Source organism: Microtus pennsylvanicus, chromosome 22 (genome assembly GCF_037038515.1).
Source record: "Microtus pennsylvanicus isolate mMicPen1 chromosome 22, mMicPen1.hap1, whole genome shotgun sequence".
NCBI classification, from domain to species: domain Eukaryota; kingdom Metazoa; phylum Chordata; class Mammalia; order Rodentia; family Cricetidae; genus Microtus; species Microtus pennsylvanicus.
Window position 1 is genome coordinate 16448198 of NC_134600.1, and position 20284 is coordinate 16468481.

Below are 20284 nucleotides of genomic sequence, written 5' to 3' on the forward strand. Positions count from 1 at the left end.
CCTACTTGTTTAAACCAAGGTTCCTGAGATTTCCTTTCCTAGGAAACAAAGATGCAACCGATGCCTCTCAGCAGATGGCACGATTGTATTTTACCATGAATTATAAAACAATGGCAAGTGTTGAGTTTGATTTTCCAGTTAAGACACTGGCAGTAAACTAGATTGACTGCTTTGCCTTTTAAATAAACTAGCATCTCCAATGAATATTTCATCTCTGTCGACTGAATACAAGAAAAATACCCTCATTTATCTCTATGGGACGTGACTTGTAGACTAGGATTTTGATGATAGCGGTTGGAGTGTAAATCCTTGTAAGTACCAAACTTAGTGCCATTTGTCACTCAGAGTCAAAGATCAACCAAGTGCAAGCCATGAACATTCATTCATGCATGCACTGTAAGCAACGTTCTGCAGGGTAAATATCTGTGCTAGTACTAAGACAGCAAGACTTCCTATGTACTTTATTTTAACCAGTGGATTGAGATACAGCTGATTTATAATTACCTATATAACTAAACTCAAATACAGAATATGTACTAAGCATATAATTTGATGAAATTAATTTAATAAGTTTTGATCAAATTAGCTCCTATGGAATTAGTCATTACTACGGTCAAGATGATGAACGCCACCAGCGTCCCAAAATAATGCTCATACCCTTTAGGGAATCTATATTCCTAGGGATATCTATCCTTCCCTCCTTTCCTTTATCTCAACTCCCCAGGAAATCACCATGACTTCCCCAGGAAGTCTCCGTCACTGTGGGTTAGCTCATATTTTTGTATTTTTACATAAACTGAATGTTTTGCCTGGCTTCTTTCACGTGGTACTAGTTGGGGACCCATCCATGCCGTGGATGAGTGGCAAGGGGAAACAAATGTCAGAAAAGATCCAGGAAGCCACCAATGGAGGCACAGTTCTCTGCTCCCCAGTCATGGAGCCCTGGCTACTGCCCTAGTCTTACTTGAGTCTTCCCTCTTGGGTGTGAGGGGAGGGCAGGAGGGATTGCAGGAGATAGGTGGAGAACAGGAAATGGAGGGGAATGAGAAAACCCAAAGAAAATTCAATCACCGCGTTCCTGAGTCATGTGTCTGTTTTATCGAACACACAATCAATTACATGTTTACCTATTAAACTTGGCTTATTTGCTGCTGACTAGTTTTCTTAGGAACTCATGAAAAGCAGTCAGGTGTGCTGACAGACGTGGCTGTCCAACCACCTCAGCCACACTGCCCTAGTCTAAAGTCTAGCATGATTGTCTAGAAGAAATGGCTTCATCCTAATTCCCATGCATACTCTTCCATTACTCACCAGAGGGCCACTTGTTTTGGTAACTCCTGGCGGTTCTTTTTCTTCCTTGGTGCCGTCCAACTGAGTAGCACGGTCACAAGACTCACTGGACTAAGGAAAACAAAGAAATTCATTTTCCTTCGGCTCATCACTGCAAACATGGCCATGTATTGCACTAAACAAATGTGTGATTTATAAAGTTACACAAAGACACACAGAGTTCATGGCTGCTTGTGTGTTGATACAGCACGTACCCATTCATTGACAATCATAATACACACCTTGGGCTATAATAGAATTATTTCACAGCTAGACACAGCTAGCTGCCTGCCTACATCCTCGTTTCTTCCTTGAGTGTATGAACATCATGATTTGCTCTATGATCCTACATGTTCAACTAAAGACTCAGTGTTACCGGCAATGATTACATATAGCAGGAAGAATACTCTGGGGATATGGATGTGTTTCCTGGGGTGTCACACATCCTCTGAATATCATGCATTCACCTCAATGCTGAGGAGAGCAGAACGGAAAGATGAGAGTTGGCAGATTCATACCTGGCTGTCATGGCACCGTTGGCCTTTCAACTATGAGTCCCTCATGCAAAGGGTAAGCCTTTATCCCTTTTTCCCTCTTTTTAAATTTTTAATACAATCTTTTCTCATTTTACATAGTTATCCCTGTTTCTACTCCCCTCCCTCCTCTCTCTTCCTCCATCCCCACCCTTCCACCTTCCCATCCACACCTCAGAAAGGGTAAGGCTTCCCATGGGGAGTCAGCAGAGTCTGACACTTCACTTCTATCCAAGACCAAGGTCCTCCCCTCATATGTAGGCTGAGCAAGGCATCCCTCCAAAGAGAATGTGCTTCTATAAGCCAGTTCAAGCACTCAGAATAAATCCTGCTCCCGCTTCAGTGGCCTCACAGGCTGTCCAAGCCTCACAACTGTCCCCCACATTCACTGGACCTAGTTTGGTCCTATGCAGGTTCCCCCGCTATCAGTCTAGAGTCAGTGAGCTCTGACTAGCTCAGGTCAGCTGTTTCTATGGGTATCACCATTATGGTCATAAACCCTTTGCTCATATTATCGCTCCTCCCTCTCTTGGGCTGGTGTCAGGTAGCTCAGCCCAGTGCTTCAATGTAGATCTCTGCATCTGCTTCCATCAGTTGCTGACTGAAGGTTCTATGATGCCAATTAAGGTAGTCATCAGTCTGATTGCAGGGGAAGGCCAATTTAGGTGTCCTCTCCACTGTTGCTTAGAGTCTTAGCTGAGGTCATCCTTGAGGATTCCTGGGATTTTCCCTAGTGCTAGGTTTCCTGATAGTACTTTAAAGGCTCCCTCAATCTCTCAAGGATAACAACAGTCTATAGTCCACGACCCCAGAGAAATTAGGAAACAAGGAGAACCCTAAGAGAGACATGCATGGATACCCCTGGGAAGGGGAAACAGACAAGATCTCCTGCGAAAATTGGGCGGGGGGAGAAGGGAAGAGAGAGGAGAGGAGAAGAGAAGGGAGGAGAAGAACATGAGGGAAGGAGATGCTCAAAAAGGGGGAAGGACAATGAGGGAGAGAAAGGAAAGAGATGTCTTGATTGAGGGAGCCATTAAAAGCCTTTACTCTCTAAGGATGCAGCTGACTGATACAAACACACTGCCTTCAAACTGGGCTTACAGAAAATGTGTGAATATTTGTCTTTTTGAGTCTGGACTATTTCACATCACAGAACAATCGTCATCTTCCATCTGTTTCCTGTAAAGGACACAATTCTATGTCTTTATGGCTGAATAAAACCTCATGTATATAGTAATAAATAAATAACTGACTTATATCTGCATTCCACAATGGTTTATATGTTCATGTCAAAGAGGTCAGTCATACACACACACACACACACACACACACACACACACACACACATATATACAATTAAGAAATCAGTATTAGACTGAGGACTGCATAAACTCATAGTACTGAGCCAAATATTCTATCCCCACCCACCAGATACTGGAAACTCTCCAGTTTTCATGACGTCTGAAGTACTGGGAGCCAAGTGTTCTGTTTGGGTTGGACAGAGCCACAGACCTCACATATACGGTCTAAGATTCAGCAACATTTCCCTTAAGGACACCATACCAGTAAGATGCAAATGCTGATTCTATGGTTGAATCGGCTTTCTGAAACACCAAACATACTAGACATTATAGAATCTTAAGCCACTCTGTAGACTCTTAGGAAATGCCATTTTCGTAAGCCTTCTCCAAAGCATATACAGTAGGTGCATAAGAAAAGCACCAGTTTGTAAATGGCAGCTGCTGAAGAAAGCAGAGGGAGCTCTGGTCAGGGTGAAGCATGAACAGACATATATGCATACATATACACATATAAATATACACATACCACACACACATATACACACATACACACATATACATATTCACACAAAACACACACAACACATATACACACATATATACACAACACACATACAACACACACAACACACACATATACATATACCCATACACACAACACACATTCACACATACATACACATATATATACACACACACAAAACACACATATACACATACAAACACCACACACATATGCCACACACACATATACAACACACATATACACATAACACATATACACACATACACACAACACACATACACACAATACACAAACAACACACACATACACACACATAATACACATACACACACACAGACACACCCATGCCACACCTGGTCACTGGTAATAAGATACTTTTATGAGCACATGATGGTCTGCAGAGGCAGGGGGATCCAGGAGCTCAAGGCCACCGTTGCTGAGTTTGAGGCCAGCCTGGGCTTTGGGAAACCCTGCCTCCAAAACAAAATAACAGAACCCAAATGGCACTGGGATCATCACAGTGGTCCACCAACACTCAGAAACAGATAGAAATTCCTGGAAAACTAGTTGATAATGTTTCAGGCATCCTGAGTCTAAGAATAACATAACACAACATTGCTTTCAAGCAAAAGAGAAATCCATAAAAATCAAACAACGAAACAAGCCCAGAGTGAAGAGCAGGAAGGGCAACCGGGTACTCACAGGGCGATTGACAGCAGAGAGGCCACCTCGTAACCTTTTTGCCAGCCCTGAGGTACGAGCAGAAGCCCACAACCCAGAGGCACCCAAGTCAAGCGTGCTGACTTCCTTGGTGGCTTGGGTGTCCCAGCTAAGGACCGAGCAGGCAGGACTACCAGGTCACTCTAAAATTCTAAGAAAAATATGAACGGGAGAATAAAAGCAAAATACTAGTTTATGTGGGATGGGAAGAAATTAAATCCTTTTCTCCTCCCTCTTAGCACAACTGTCCCATGGTTGGCCAACTCTCTCAAAGAGCATTTGTTGGAACTTAGTCCCCAACACAGTAGTAGTCAAGTGACACCTCAAAAAGCTGTGCAGGACCTTGACGCTCTTATTCCGGGAGGGGGACTGGTACTCTGAGAGTGGGTTCCTCAAGAAAGGAGACATGTGTCCTCTACAGCTTCTCCTGTCTCACTTCCCTACCACGGACGACACAGCACGAAAGTCTTCACCAGCTGCTCGGCCAGGGCTTCTCCGCGGCCCTTCAGCTTTGGTAATGTTCCTTCCACCCTCGAAAGTTGAGAGAAAGAAATCTCTGTTCTGTATACATGGCCCAGGGTGTGGGCATCCCTTTCTAACAATATAAAATGGTAAAAATCGAAGAAAATATGGTTAGCGGTTCTGACGAAAACAGATTGAGAGAAAAACCGTTGATAAGGGTTTAGTAATTTCCGAGAGATTCGGAGGCCACTGCAGCCTCACATTCAGAGCCATCGCCACAAATGAATAAACAGAAAGAAGTAAAACTTGAGATACCATTTTCAGTTAACAGTGTGACTGGTAAATTTTAAAATCAACATGAACAGGGAAACATTTTTTTTTCCCCAAGTGACACTAGGTCCATCAGCCACATTCCAGGGGAGGCCCATGCTCAAGAGGAGCTGGTCAACACAAGCCAGACTACGTGTTTTCAGGGACTTTTTCTTATGCTTATGTTTTTGTTTTTGAGAAAGAAAAAGAACATGAGTTAGGTCGGGGGGGGGAAGTCTGAGAAGAGCTGGTGGGAAGGAAAGAATATGATAAAACGTATGAAATTCATCAAAGAATAAGTAAAATACAAATAAACCCATGGGTGCTATAATCATTCATTGCAAAAATTAGAATTAGGAAGCTAGCAAATGATAGAGATCTAATCTACTAGCATGCAAGACAAACAAAAAGGCACTGAAAGTACAAGACATAATTCAAGAAAAATGTAATTTTGATCCAAGTGCAGAAAAGGAGAAATAATGAGAATGTTTAGAATTCACAGAAGTCTTTTGCAAAAACTCAAAACTGACTATTAACAGAATGAAAATGATAGTTTAGTGTCCCAGCAATAAATACAAACTTCTGAAGTTTGTAGAACTATATAAATGAAAGTGGGACATAAATAATGGAATCAAACACAGTGAGCCATAAAATTCCTGAAATTTAAATTGAGCGCCAACCCACAAATTCCTGAAGGATATCAATTTTAGCACTTTCATAATCATTGGCTGGAGGAGGAGACCTGGTCAGGCGTCCTCATCAACTTGGACCATGAAGCCAATATGGACAAGTTCAACAGAACCGCCATATACGGGCTGCCCATGCATGCTTCAGCATTGCCAGGGCAGAAATTTCATTCTTTGTGTGTGTGTGTGTATGTGTGTTTTTCAAGACAGTGGTGGGTTTGAAGCAATGGAGCCAGGAGGGCCTGCGGTGTTAGAGTGGAAGAGTGTGACCGGTGCCTCCCTTAGTCCTGCTTTAGCGCAACGGCCCGAGGGGACCGGAGTATCCAGCTGGAAGTCCACTGGAAATAGCTTGATCTGGAATCACTTCCTTACACTAATGTTATATAGTAAAACAAGAGGAAGAAAGAAATGAGCATAGCTTAGCGGAGATAGAGCAGGAAGAGCGGAGAAGGGTAAGCACCAGAGCGCTCATGTCTTTCTTGGGCTGACACGCTCATGTTACAGACCGTCTACTCAATGGACAGCGGCTATCGCCCAGCTACTGGGAAAAACTAAAGTGCTTGGGGACAGCAAAGGGGACGTGGGTGTCCTGGCTGGGTGTGGGCTGTGGAAGACTTCCGGCACAGAGGGCGAAATAGAGAGCTTGCTGCCAACCTGACTGACTTATAGCAGGGAGGGCTTGACACTTCTGTGAGAAATAGAACCAAATTGGAAAAAAATTAGGGACAATTTTACAAAATAGTACTGCTTCCAGTCCCAGCTGACTGCACTGCCCTCCAGACCTCAGCTGACAAATGAATTCAGAGCCGCCAGAACCCAGCTGGACACAGGCAGACCACACAACTGAGCACTCAATGGGACCAAGAGCCAGCCACAAGTGAGTGCCAGATGTACCAGCTCTCGTCAAACACTGAAAACAGCAGGTCCTCCAGACCCCAGCACCACCATCAGTCTTCAGAGGACCAAGGCGGGGTCGCTAAAGGGGAAAGAGTCGTCTCCCTGAGTCAGGAGGGGTAGAGAGCAGACAGACAGACAGACAGACAGACATGAGAGCAGACAGACATGAGAGCAGACAGACATGAGAGCAGACAGACAGACATGAGAGCAGACAGACATGAGAGCAGACAGACAGACATGAGAGCAGACAGACAGACATGAGAGCAGACAGACATGAGAGCAGACAGACATGAGAGCAGACAGACAGACAGACATGAGAGCAGACAGACAGACATGAGAGCAGACAGACATGAGCGCAGACAGACATGAGAGCAGACAGACAGACATGAGAGCAGACAGACATGAGAGCAGACAGACAGACAGACATGAGAGCAGACAGACAGACATGAGAGCAGACAGACATGAGAGCAGACAGACAGACATGAGAGCAGACAGACAGACATGAGAGCAGACAGACATGAGAGCAGACAGACAGACATGAGAGCAGACAGACAGACATGAGAGCAGACAGACAGACATGACAGCAGACAGACAGACAGACATGGGAGCAGACAGACAGACATGAGAGCAGACAGACAGACATGGGAGCAGACAGACAGACATGCTTTGCAGCATCTCAGCTGGCCAGGGCAGACTTTCTGAGCCATGATCTCAAGTATACCCACATCATTCCTTGACCCTACCACCGGGCATGGCTTGAAGATGGCCCAAGACTCATGCCAGATGGCACAGATGGTAAAATAGGGCTGTGGGTTGACACGGTTCCCTGGGTGGCTACAAGCTCACATTCGCCTTCTTTGAGATTGTACTAACATGGATCTGATGCTAAACTGTGGGAGCAAGTTTAGGGCTGGAGTGTGTAACGTGTATGAGACCCTGGCTTCAGTGAGTGTGTAACGTGTGAGACGCTGGCTTTGGGGAGTGTGTAACATGTAAGAGACCCTAGCTTAGGGGAGTGTGTAACGTGTATGAGACCCTGGCTTCGGGGAGTGTGTAACGTGTATGAGACCCTGGCTTCGGGGAGTGTGTAACGTGTATGAGACACTGGCTTCGGGGAGTGTGTAACGTGTATGAGACCCTTGCTTCAGTGAGTGTGTAACGTGTGAGACGCTGGCTTTGGGGAGTGTGTAACATGTAAGAGACCCTAGCTTAGGGGAGTGTGTAACGTGTATGAGACCCTGGCTTCAGTGAGTGTGTAACGTGTGAGACGCTGGCTTTGGGAAGTGTGTAACATGTAAGAGACCCTAGCTTCGGGTAGTGTGTGTAACATGTATAAAACCCTGGCTTTGGGGAATGTATGTCATGTATGAGACCCTGGCTTCGGGGAGTGTAGGACATGGGTGAGACCCTGGCTTCAGCGTGTGTGTAACATGTTTAAGACCCTGGCTTTGAGGAGTGTGTGTCAAGTGTGAGATCCTGGATTCGGGGAGTGTAGGACATGGGTGAGACCCTGGCTTCAGTGAGTATAAAATGTATGAGACCCTGGCTTCGGGGAGTGTGTAACATGTGTGAGACCCTGGCTTTTACCTAGAGGATAATGTAAATGTACCTAAAGTGGGCACCCCATTCCCTCCCCCGCAGGGTCACACCCTGGCCCCACTGCGGCACATATGAGGAAACAAGCACCTCCCATTCATCTGTGCCTCCCTCGTGGTATTTACACTTAGACAGCAAAATAAATGCTACAGGTCTAATAATGAGAATTAAATTACTATTGCGTGATATGTGGAAGGCTACAAAAGAGTCACCTTTAGGAGCTTATGAAAATCTAGCCAGCCCCCCCCCCCAATCTCCCAACCCCTACCCCACCCTGTACACACTCACTTTTGCACTTGGAGCTGCATCAGCACTTGCTAGTGCTTCGGAAGCACAGGTACCGCGTGTGGGAGCATGTGGATTTAACTAGGAGATTACTTATTCCTTAGTTTGAATCTCTCCCCTCCCCATTGTTTCAAAGTAACTCAGCATTCTCTCCCTCATCTGCCTGATGGCCTTTAAAAAAATGACTTCTTCAAACCTCCTGACACTAATCCCCTTTACCTTACCCATGGACCATCTTTCCCCACCTGGGGACCACTGATATCATTTCTTTACCCATATTTGCATCCCAAACGTTTTATAAAAATGAATTGGTATGCAGCAAAAATCATTTGGATTCTAAGAAAAACTAAAGTGCATTTTAGCACAGAAATGAGATCTCCCTTCAAACTGTGCATCCATCATGGGTCGTGAGTTTCATCTGAGTACTCACAGAGACTGAGGGAGACAGCAATGGCTATGACTGCATATATACTCAGCATTGCATTGAGCCTTGTGCCCATCAATACTGAGATCAGATTCAATTCGAGGGATGAAAACGGGCATTTTTCTTTGTCGAAGGCACTGCCAACTATTTTCCTATCCCCAGCCTGCTGTCTTCATTAACAGTATCTTGATCCCTCACCCCCAGGGAGTTCTATGCCTAACAAAAACCAAAACACGAGCATCTTTGATGTGGTCCTGAGCCACGAGGTAACGGGAACTCTCCCAAGAAGGATTTCCAGGAAAGTGAGTCTGGAATGATGGGGCCTTTGATGCCATTCCAGAATATGGAGCCTGCAGTGGGCCCGTCGGACTCGTCAGTAAATCGCTGAGGCTGTATGTGGGTGACACACAGGAACGCAAAAGGAAGCTGGGTTCCTGGCAAGAAAAAACCATCTACTTGAGCATTGCCTTCAAAGAGGAAAAACTCCTATTAGCACAACTCGCCATTTCCTGTGCTTCTGTTCTGTGCACTCAAGGGTACACATAAATTACATACAACACAATACATAAAAGCACCCCCCATGACTGTATCTGCACAGTCACTTGTCAGTGAGGTACACCTTTAGCTAAATAACTTACCAATTATGAAGCCGGGTGTTAATTAGATCGGTTGTTCCCCCAATTAAGTGAATGTTTACTCATGTCTTCCAAACCCTGGAGCAATGCCTTTGGGTACAGACCATGTGTTAAGCACCCTGACCCTGGCTTAGCACTTTCGACTTAGCATGCCATGGCTAAGGCAAGATCCAAACACTCTGCTTCCTCACTACCGGACACCATTGGAAAACTAATTCGCAGGTTATTTAGTGAAATCATAAAATGTCTTTGGGTTCATAAAAATAGTTATTCCTCAGCCCGACTGACCATATTTTCCGTTTCCAGCGAAGATTATATATTTCATTGAAAACGAGGAGAGGAAAAAAAAAGCACATTAACTTAGAAAGGAGCTAGTTAATCCGGACAAGAAAATTCCATCAAGTGAACAAAATGCACACACTACTGTCTCCCTCTCCTACCAATCAAACTGAGCGACAGAAGATATAGCATCGTTTAAAAGGCTTAGCTCTGGAAGGTACTCAACATTTTACTATCAGAAAAGAAGTTATCGGGAGTTCCCGGAAGATTAAAACTCAAAAATGGGTTGGTCAGGCCTCGGCCTGGGAAAAGGCACAAAAGAAAACCAAGGAGTTAAATGCTTAGTCCCCGAGCCACAAAAATGGCTCAATAGTGCAGAAAAATCGTCAGCCTGGGAAAAGGTTGGAGTGACAATAAGCAGGAGTTAAGTGCTTGGTTCCCCAAGCCTCCACATCCAGAGAGAAATGGAACAGTTTGGAAATGCAGCCCAGCTCAAAAAAGGGACGAGCAGCTGAAAAACATTTTTTCTTGGTAAAAGGGCAAGGCAGAGTCTTTCCTTGCGTGAAGGACAGACTCCCGGTGCCACAGTGACCTTCACTGGCTGCTCAGTGGCTGTTCGGAGGAGGAAGTAGTGGCGGAGGGCTGCAGGGTGGCCGAACTATATACCTCAGCCGGGACTTTTGGATGATAAGGACAAGAGTAGAAAAGGGGAAGTTTGCTTTGCCTGGAAAGGAAATAGAGTTCTTGGGGAATCTTGTCGCTCAGTCATCAACTGTCACATGTCTGAAAGCAAAATGCGGCAGGTGAGACACACTTGTCTACCCACGGACCCCGAATCCTTTTCATAGCAGACTTTTGGTGTTGAAGCGGGTCCATACAACTGCATGAGAAGCACACAGTCACCAACGAAAGAAATCACAAGCAATCAATCTAGTCTCCCCTGAAGAAATATACATCAACAGCCAGGGATGAGAAATCAATTTAACGATAACAATGGGAAGAGAAAACAATGACTCTAAAAATAAGTCCATCACCGGAAGGAAACCGCTCACAGAAAGGAGCAGGCGGTGGGAGGTTAGGCTTGCGCTGTCTTCAGAGTGCGAGATGGTGTTTGCAGCCAAGAAGCAAGAATAGTGCAGCTGGGCACAGACAGCAAGGGTGGGGATGCTTCCCTGACATGTCTGAGCCCTGGGTTCAATCCCTGCACACAAAATTAACAATACCAATGGACAGATTATTAGAATAAAAGAGAAATCAAAGGAAGGGAAGATAGCTATAAGCTGGTAAGTATTAAATTCTGAAAATTAACCCAAGTACAAATTCAACCATGGCCAAATTACTGACATTAGCAAATTGAGGTTCAACGGATTTTTCAAGAATCTAAAGCAAACACATACAAATGAAACAAAACAAAACAAAAACCAAAACAAAACCCGGGAAATTAAAAGAGAAGAGTCAAGAGTCCCAGAGATCAGTCTGAGCCCAAGAACTACAACAGGGGCTCAGGAGACCGTGCACCATGGGAAGGAATTGATAATAATTTAAATATTTCCTAGTGTTCAAAGTTTTCATTTAGTGCAGACACGATGAATTTTGCAAAAAGGTCAAGCTGGTACAGTTTCAAATCCCAAGAATATAAATGACAATCAAACACTTCGACTTTTAGTCAATAAAGGAACAGGCCTGCCCTGGACATAGGCATGGTACCCTACAGTGACTACTCAGGATGGATGCCTGGAGATTCCCTTGCAGTTCCGAGGGAAGGGGAATTTAAGCTGGAATTATATGAGAAAAATTTTTTTGGAAAACTAACATAATTTGAGCATCTGTATATCAAACTGTTGAATGCATGTTGTCACCTGTTGAGTACACAGGTAAAACTATACATTTAAGATGAATACAGAATCTTCTTGTGAAACTGAGAGGTTTAGGGACAAGAAGATGGCTTAGCAGGTGAGGTCCCTGATGGCAAGCCAGATGACTTGAATTCCCTTCTCAGGACCCAAATGGTAGGAGTAAAATCAATTTAACAGAGGAAGTTGTCCTCTGACCTCTACAAGTACAGCACACTGTAGTCCTCACATGTGCGTGCACACACACACACACACACACACACACACGCATACTCACACGTACACACACATGCACACATGCATGCATGCACGCGCACACACACACGCATACTCACATGTACACACACATGCACACATGCATGCACACACACACACAGACAGACACACACACACACACACAGGGGGTTGTATAATTAAAAAGAAACCTAAGAAAGTGAAATGGAAAATTTTAGGCAAACATTCAGTCCATTTTGGCAAACGACAACCAAAGAAAGATAATGATAAGAGAGAAAAGAGGGAGAAAGGACCAAAGCGAGAAAAGAAAGAAGGAAGAAGAGATGAGCGAGGGGGATGTGCAATCAGTGGCAGCAGAGGGAGGAAGGAAGGGAGGCAGAGAAAGAGGGGGAAGCAAACCAGGACAGATGTGGAGCAAGGAGAGAGGAGAATTGGTGTTTACTTGTTAAGCTAAGACAGGAAGTTTAAAAGGCCCAGGGCACTCCTTACAAGGTATTCACAAAAGATGCTGAAGTCTTTAGGGAAAAGATCAGACCTTATATAACAGAAACACGAGGTTCTTTTTCAAAGGCTAGGTTTACGTGGTTTTTACATGCCAGACAAGAAACACACACAATACAAGGCTATTTGGTTCTTCCTTTTGCCTGCAGCTACCCCACCTCTTACCTTAACCCTTATTCCCGCTTCACTCTGAAACTGGGCTGTAACTGAAGACTGAAGGCAAAGGCAGAGAGAAGGAAGGGTTCTGTCATCATTATCTCTTAACTGTCTGGTGTGTGTGTGCGTGTGTGCATGTGTGCACGCACTGGGCTATATCCACTGCCCTGCCTGGAAGCAGCATTTCATAGCTGATTGCACCAGAGAAAAACTTCAGTTTTTACACTTAAAGACCAAGGTACAAGCGTTCTCTTCATCTGTCCCTTCAGAGAGGGTCAGAATAAAAGAAGGGATTGGCCACAAAGGACCCCATACTTTACTGGTTTGTATTGTTAAAGAAATGCAATGTCCCAAAGGTACTGGAAACTTTGATGTCTAAGACCAAAGCCTAAAAGAAACAATTTAAAAGAGAAACCCTGATAAGTCCTCATGGTTTCAGTCCATTGTGGAATGAAAGGCATTGTGGGATAGCTCAGCTATGGTGGTAGGAACATTTGGCGGAGCCTGTTTAGCTCTTGACAAACCAGGAAGAGGTGGGTATAACCTTCAAAGGCATATCCCTAGTGACCTACTTCTACCAGCCAGGCCCCACTCCCAAAAGGTTCCTCAGACTCCCAACAGACTACACCAGGTAAAGAACAAACTGATGTAGGAGGTTCTTCTGTCTATGTGTTGCTTTCATTGGTTGAATAAAGGAACTGCCTTGGCCTTTTGATAGGGCAGCCCTTAGGTGGGCGGAGTAGACAGAACAGAATGCTGGGAACAGGCAGTGTGGAAGGTGCCATGAATCTCCTGCCTGAGACGGACATAGGCTAGAATCTTGCTGGTAATCCACAGTCACGTGGTGATACACAGATTTAATAAAAATGGGTTAATCAAGATGTGAGAGTTAGCCAATAAGAGGCTAAAGCTAATGGGCCAGGCAGCAATTTAATTAGTATAATTTCAGGGGGTGTAAGCTAGCTGGGACAAAACAAGCAGCCCGCTCCTCCTACTACAACAAGCAGCCTAATAGGAACCAATGGAAAGCACTTCAGACACAGGATTCAGGGCAAGCCCATGGACCCTTTCTAACTCAGCTCGCTGGAGGAGAGCCCAAGCCTTTGCCTGAAGTAGCTGGTAAGAGATTTGACAAAGAAAGCAGGTAGGCACAGTTTTCAAGACTGTTGTACGATGACCCTGGGAACAGTAGAAAGGCAAGCTCTAGGGAACTGAATTTATCAGCACCAACTTCTCATTGGCAGGCATCTCGGCCAAGACATATGCGGCTGAACTCTTGGTTTCAAGGTGTAGAAGCCATCTTCCCCCCATTACTGCTAGAGAGAAACAATAATCCTTCCACCCAGAAAGATGCAGACTTCAACTAAGTCAAAAATTCAAATGTCACGGAACTCACAATGCTCAACAAGACATAGTATAGCAGGCAACATGACATTCTGCTGTTCAACACACACGCTCCAAGTCATATGTGATTGTTTAGATTTAGACTGATTAAGATTATACAAAATATCAAATTCAGTTAACTTGCTTGTTGCAAGTATGATGGAGGCTGTCATATTAGAATAGAAACAAACCATTGCTATCATCTAGAAAGTTCTGTAAGATGGTATTATTCTATGATATTATCACAGATACATATATTAACTAGGTATATGCAAATTTCCTGGCAATATCCTTTATGATGACTATATCTAAGAAGAAAATACAAACAACCTGAGAAGACTGAAATTGGAGACATCATCCATGATCACTATCTATGGTGGTTTAAATAAGAATGTCCCCCATCGGTTCATATATTTGAACACTTAGTTGCCAGGGAGTGGCACTGTTTGAGAAGGATTAGAAGGTGCGTCTTTGATGAAGTGGGTGTGACCTTGTTGGAGAAAATGTGTAGCTGGAAGTGGGTTTGAAGTTTCAATCCCCAAACTAGACCTACATATCTCTCTCACCCTTGGTATAGATGAAAGTTTCTGTCCCGCCCAGTCCCATAGCTGTTTGGTCCCAAATAAACACACAGAGGCTTATATTAATTATAAACTGTCTGGTCTATTATTCAAGCTTAATACTAACTATCTCTTATGACTTAAATTAGCCCATAATTCTTATCTACATTTAGCCATGTAGTTTGGCACCTTTTCTCAGTAAGGCGTTCTCATCTTGCTCCCTCGGCTTCTGGATAACAACCGACTTTCTGCCTTTCCTCTTCCCAGAATGCTCTTAGGCTGGCCTCCCCGCCTATACTTCCTTCCGGGATACTGGCCAATCAGCGTTTTATTAAACCCACATGAGTGATAAATATTTACTGTGTACAAGAGCATTATCCCACAGCACTTGGCCTGCAGACCAGTATATACCTCTCATCCACTGCTCCTGGGACAAGTGTGTGTCACATTACCTGCCATGATGATAATGGACTAAACCACTCAAATTCTAAGTAAGCCCTCAATGGAAAGCTTTCTTTTGTAAGAGTTGCCTCGTCATGATGTCTTTTCACAGCAAGAGAAACCCTAACTAAGGCACTAGCTGACATCCTTGTTATCTTCAATTATATCATGACAGAAGCTGCACTGGAACAGAAGAGAAACCTAAATCAGATAGATGGTTTGAACTGCCCCTCAGGCAGAATAACACAGTGCCAAATTTCTTTTATTCTGTGTAATCATCAACCCAGAGTCCCATGAATCCTCTCTGGATAGCATCAGGGAAGGGATCGTGCACAAGGAACTCATTGAATAAATACCTGCTGTGCCAAGCCACACTGTCAGGCAACTGTTAAATGGCTCAGTGAGAGAAGGAAGAAGCGCACTGGAAGAACACCGTCAGTCCAGCTGACGTAGGTGGGGTGGGCGTGGCTAATGGTGCCAGGAGGGAAACCGTGGCAACACAACTACTGGGGACAAGGTGGAACTCCAATCAGCCACTTCTCACAAGAAACGCAATACTTCCCTCTATTTGCAATCACTCATTTAATTGGTTCCAGTCTCTTCTAGTTTTATCAAAGTAAATTTTCTGAACCTAAAGGCTACTCTACTCATTTCCCTACCCCCATTTAAAACGATCCACTTGGACTTACTCACAAGAACTCAGGTATATCCCTGGGGCCCCTGTGCCTTCCACAGAATTTATATTCAAGGCTTACCTCCCTGAGCCTCCTAACTCCACTATCAAGGAAGTTGCAGAGTAACTTCAACAGAGAAGAGAATAACCTTGGTGTGCAGGGAAATGCAGCCACGAAGAGGTTGACTGATTGGTCAGGCTCTGGTCTACAGGATGCAGACTTGCTCTTGGCTCTAGCTCCCTCTGAGAGTTAGGATGGACCAGCCTCATCTGAGATGTTTTGCCATCTCTGCCACACCCTCCCACCCAGAGATCAAAGCAAACTCCTTTGGGAATCAAACTTGCTACATACGGGAGATTCGCTGACTCCAAAGACATCTCTCACATCCCTGACGGGTTGCTTGCTCTTCTTCCTCAGCGTCTGGGTATACGTGTTGTATCTCTTTTTCACGGCAGCGGCTTGGGTGCGAGTCAGCGTGGACAGGAGGGCTTTGCCATCTTCCTCTTCGTTCCCAGAGATCAGGGTTGACAGTCCCACATCTTGTAGCCACTCTGCTTCAAGTTCTCCTTCTGGAAACAGCATGAGCAAGGGGAGGTTAGGGTCATTTCTAGAGGGCTATTGATGCATGCAGCTCGTCTCTGGGTATACCAGACCCTCAGGCGCATCGGGAAACTTCATAGTTAGCTTTCTGTTGTCACTCTGAGACAAGGTCTTTAACTCATGATCTTCCTGCCTCTACCTCCGAATGCTAGAATTGCAGCAGGTGCCACCACGGCCAAATAAGACTGTCTTTTCTTCTGCAGTGATTATGAAAGAATAAATGAAATGTTTATACTTTTTTTTTTTTGGTTTTATGAGACAGGGTTTCTCTGTGGTTTTGGAGCCTGTCCTGGAACTAGCTCTTGTAGACCAGGCTGGCCTCGAACTCACAGAGATCCGCCTGCCTCTGCCTCCCAAGTGCTGGGATTAAAGGCGTGCGCCACCACCACCCGGCTATGTTTACACTTTTTAAAATATAACTAAAGTCATAAAATGCTGCCTGTAGAGTGATGTTATGTGGCAACTATGAAGAGCAGTTTTCCTTGCTAGAAGGTTAAAGATAAGCCATATTGAGACTTCCAATTAAAAAATAGATAAGACATGACGTTATTTTTACTAAAATTGTAACAGAAAAGGCATGGCTTAGCAAGTCACAAACAGCTCCTCAGTCACTCAAATGCAGCTTCAAATCCACCACTTAGCAGCTGACTGACACTGGAAAATGTTGTCTCGAGCCCTCAATCACCCCTCGGCAAATGAGCACCAAGCATTTCCCTTCCCTTATGCGGCTCCAGCTCCCATTCTGAACACAGGATGAACTTTCTCCCACCAGAAGTGGGTCTCAGTCATCACTGACAGAGTATCAATTTTCTCTGTCTTTCCAAAGCCTCAATGTGGTTCCCACACCATCTTCTGTTGACCAAGCGATGCAGGGTGACTGGAGGCATCCTACTAGACTGTCCTTACAGACTGTACAGACAAGACTTCCAGGTCCACCTCTGTCATACCCTCACTCCACAGGGTGCAAACTCGCTTGCTCTAAACCCACTAATTTGAATCCTGGACCCCAGTTAGGGCTTTGTCCCACAGGTACCATAATCCCACCCTCTAGATTTCTATCTACTGCTGAGTATAAAGGTCTGGATGTCTTCTCTCCCCTTTGATGCTGGAAGATATTCTGAACTTTTCTTGCTGGGATCTTAAGATAATAAGCTATTTCGGTTAATCCATGCGTCTGTGTTATTGTTGCCTCTTTGCATTCCCTGACCAACAAACTGGACAGAAGTCAATCCCGAGCGCAAGGGAATCTGCTAATAGAAACAAGTATTTGTGTGATTTGCTCTGGACACTTGGCCATCAAGCCACCCACCAAGACGAAGGACACCGTAGAAGGCACAGCAATGACATCCACCCCTACCCGCCAGGACCTCCACCAGGGCAGGGCCACAGTGTATAGCCTGCCCTGAGAGAGAACACAGTGCTCATGTAGAAGCATATACCACTACAGGGACAGCAATAAAAACAGTATGCAGCCACGAAGATCCTCTTTTTTGAGAAACTATTTATGTATTTGGCAAAGAACCTGGAGTAAAATATTTAATCGCTGTTCATTTTCCTGATACTCTGAACATGGGACAATCTGTCTATTTTTTCAGAAGGCAATTCAACACTAGAGGCTCATCTGTGAGCATTAATTAGTACGGTAAACAAGACGGATCAAAGTTAAAGAGGAACATATCCTGCGCAGGAAATCTGCTGCGCACACTTCCCTGGGAACCGTGCTAGCAGGCTGATCGCGAGCCAGGGCTGTTTGATGAGCAGATTAGACTGATGTGTAAACAGGCCTGCGAGCCCCAGCCCGAGCGCCCTCAACACTGCTTACGCTCTTACATCCTTACATCATCTGCATAAACAGATGCTCTGAGCATGCTTTCGGAGGCCCATTTCCTCACTTGGCAAAGGTTGTATTGACTACTGTGCTTTTCTTACTCGGCTGCTCTGCAAACTGTCCCCTTTAAAAGAAATGAAATACCCGCATCGACGCGAGATGATAATACTTGGACCAGAGTGAGGTCAGACCTGGGAGGACTTGGAAGGCCTTCTTTTTTTTTTTTTTTTTGGTTTTTTTTTTTTTTTGGTTTTTCGAGACAGGGTTTCTCTGTGGCTTTGGAGCCTTTCCTGGAACTAGCTCTGTAGACCAGGCTGGTCTCGAACTCACAGAGATCCGCCTGCCTCTGCCTCCCGAGTGCTGGGATTAAAGGCGTGCGCCACCATCGCCGGGCTGGAAGGCCTTCTTTTATTTTAGCCTTGGGTAAGGCTATCAGGTCTCAAGACAAAGTCAGAAATACAGATGGACATTAACGTTTTTAAACATTGGATTGTCTCACCACTTATGTGAGGAAAAATGAAAGAATAGCAGAAACAGACAACAGAGATAACATAAACCATGGGAACTGATGGTTTACAACCTCAGACCCTTCCTCAGGGCAAAACATAGCTGGAATGCTTTTCTAGGTGAGAAATGTCCATAGCAGACACCGGTGTGATTCATGTTTGCTGAATTAGGAAGGATGAAGTCTAGTGGTCTCTCCTCAGCTGTCACGTCTATGTCGGCAATCCAGAACACTCCAGCCATTTTAGCCCCTGCATCCAACTCAGTATCAATTTCACTCTATCAATCATGCTACGTTCAACACATGCAAGCCTGAGTCCATAGTCTCCATCCCCTACCCTCGTCCTCAGTCACTCGTCCACATTTCAATATGCAAAGCCCACCACCAACTAACGAGGCAAAGGAGGGGCCGCGGAGGTATCAACCCCAGCACACCGTCAATACTTTTTAATATTATTTCCTTATTATATCTCAAGTGTCTCCAACCTCCTTACTTCATTTTGCTTAGTATAGTCTCGGCTGACTTTGAACTCACCAACCTCCTGCCTCAGCCCTTTGAGTACTGTATTACAGGACTGTGCTACCGAGAGCCCAGCTTCCTGGGCCTCCCTTTATCTGTTCTACCATGGCCTTTGTCAAAGCCGCCACCATCTCTCACCTTGACGTCCACAGCAGACTCCCAACAGTCTTCCTAGACTCTCTAGGCCCCTCCAATCCGCTTCCACAGTGTCACTAAATGAGTCCTTGTACATGTAAAAACATTTTTCCTCTGGCTTTTACTGTGTTCTGTAAGATGTGTTTACGCAATGTCTCCTCACCTCCTTCCCAGGCTACTGTGGGGCCCTTGAAGGCTCCGTGCCATATCTGGACAGTACAACTGTTGTGGGCTCTGTCACTACTGACCACCTTCCCGACCTCACTTCTCTCTCAATGAGGTCTTTCCCCTGAGCCAGGAGACAAGGTAAGGCCTTAACGCTAACAGCCTCAATTCTGCTATTTCTTTTTCCTTCAATATTTTCTCAAGTAGGTCTTGATATCATTTCATTAATAACGCCCCCCCCTTTTCTGTTAGATCAAGTTTATGGGAAAAAGGATGCTTCTGGCTTCTACTTGTAACTCTAACACTGTGGAGCACCCAGCTGAGGGAAGGCACACCTACTTGTTGAAGTAATTAGTTGATTAAGTAAGCTTCAAGTGAAAAATATAATTACGGATGCTATTTTATCGAGCCATAAAACTGATGAATATCAAACACTAACTTTTAAAAACAAGCCCACCTATTTTGTGCAGCATCTCACACAGGAAGTTGGACTCCTCAGAGTGTCGCAGACACATATTAAAAACGGGACTCCCATCTCCCATGGGAATCAGTGTAACTTTTAGCAAAACAGCATTGTGGTGTAAGTTCGAAATAAAACACATGGAATCATATAGATATCAGAGAAGAGCCAAACAAGGGCAGGAACTGAAGGGGAATAAAAATTCCAAATTTCTATTTAAATAATATATTAGTATGATTTGAATTTATGCTGTCTTTCGGCTAAGGGCATTCTTTAAGACCTGCAATA

General features: G+C 44.7%; 1 protein-coding gene across 3 annotated transcripts in view; it reads right to left on the reverse strand.

Annotated features, from left to right (window-relative positions):
* Arhgap28 (Rho GTPase activating protein 28) overlaps positions 1–20284 on the reverse strand; it is a 179794-nt gene that overhangs the window by 48036 nt on the left and 111474 nt on the right. For all 3 annotated transcript variants that reach the window (XM_075956150.1, XM_075956149.1, XM_075956151.1), the window contains exons 3-4: positions 16136–16353; positions 1312–1401 (exon numbers count right to left, since the gene is read on the reverse strand). In XM_075956150.1, coding sequence (XP_075812265.1) covers positions 1312–1401; positions 16136–16353 — 308 coding nt within the window. The remainder of the gene's footprint in view (positions 1–1311; positions 1402–16135; positions 16354–20284) is intronic.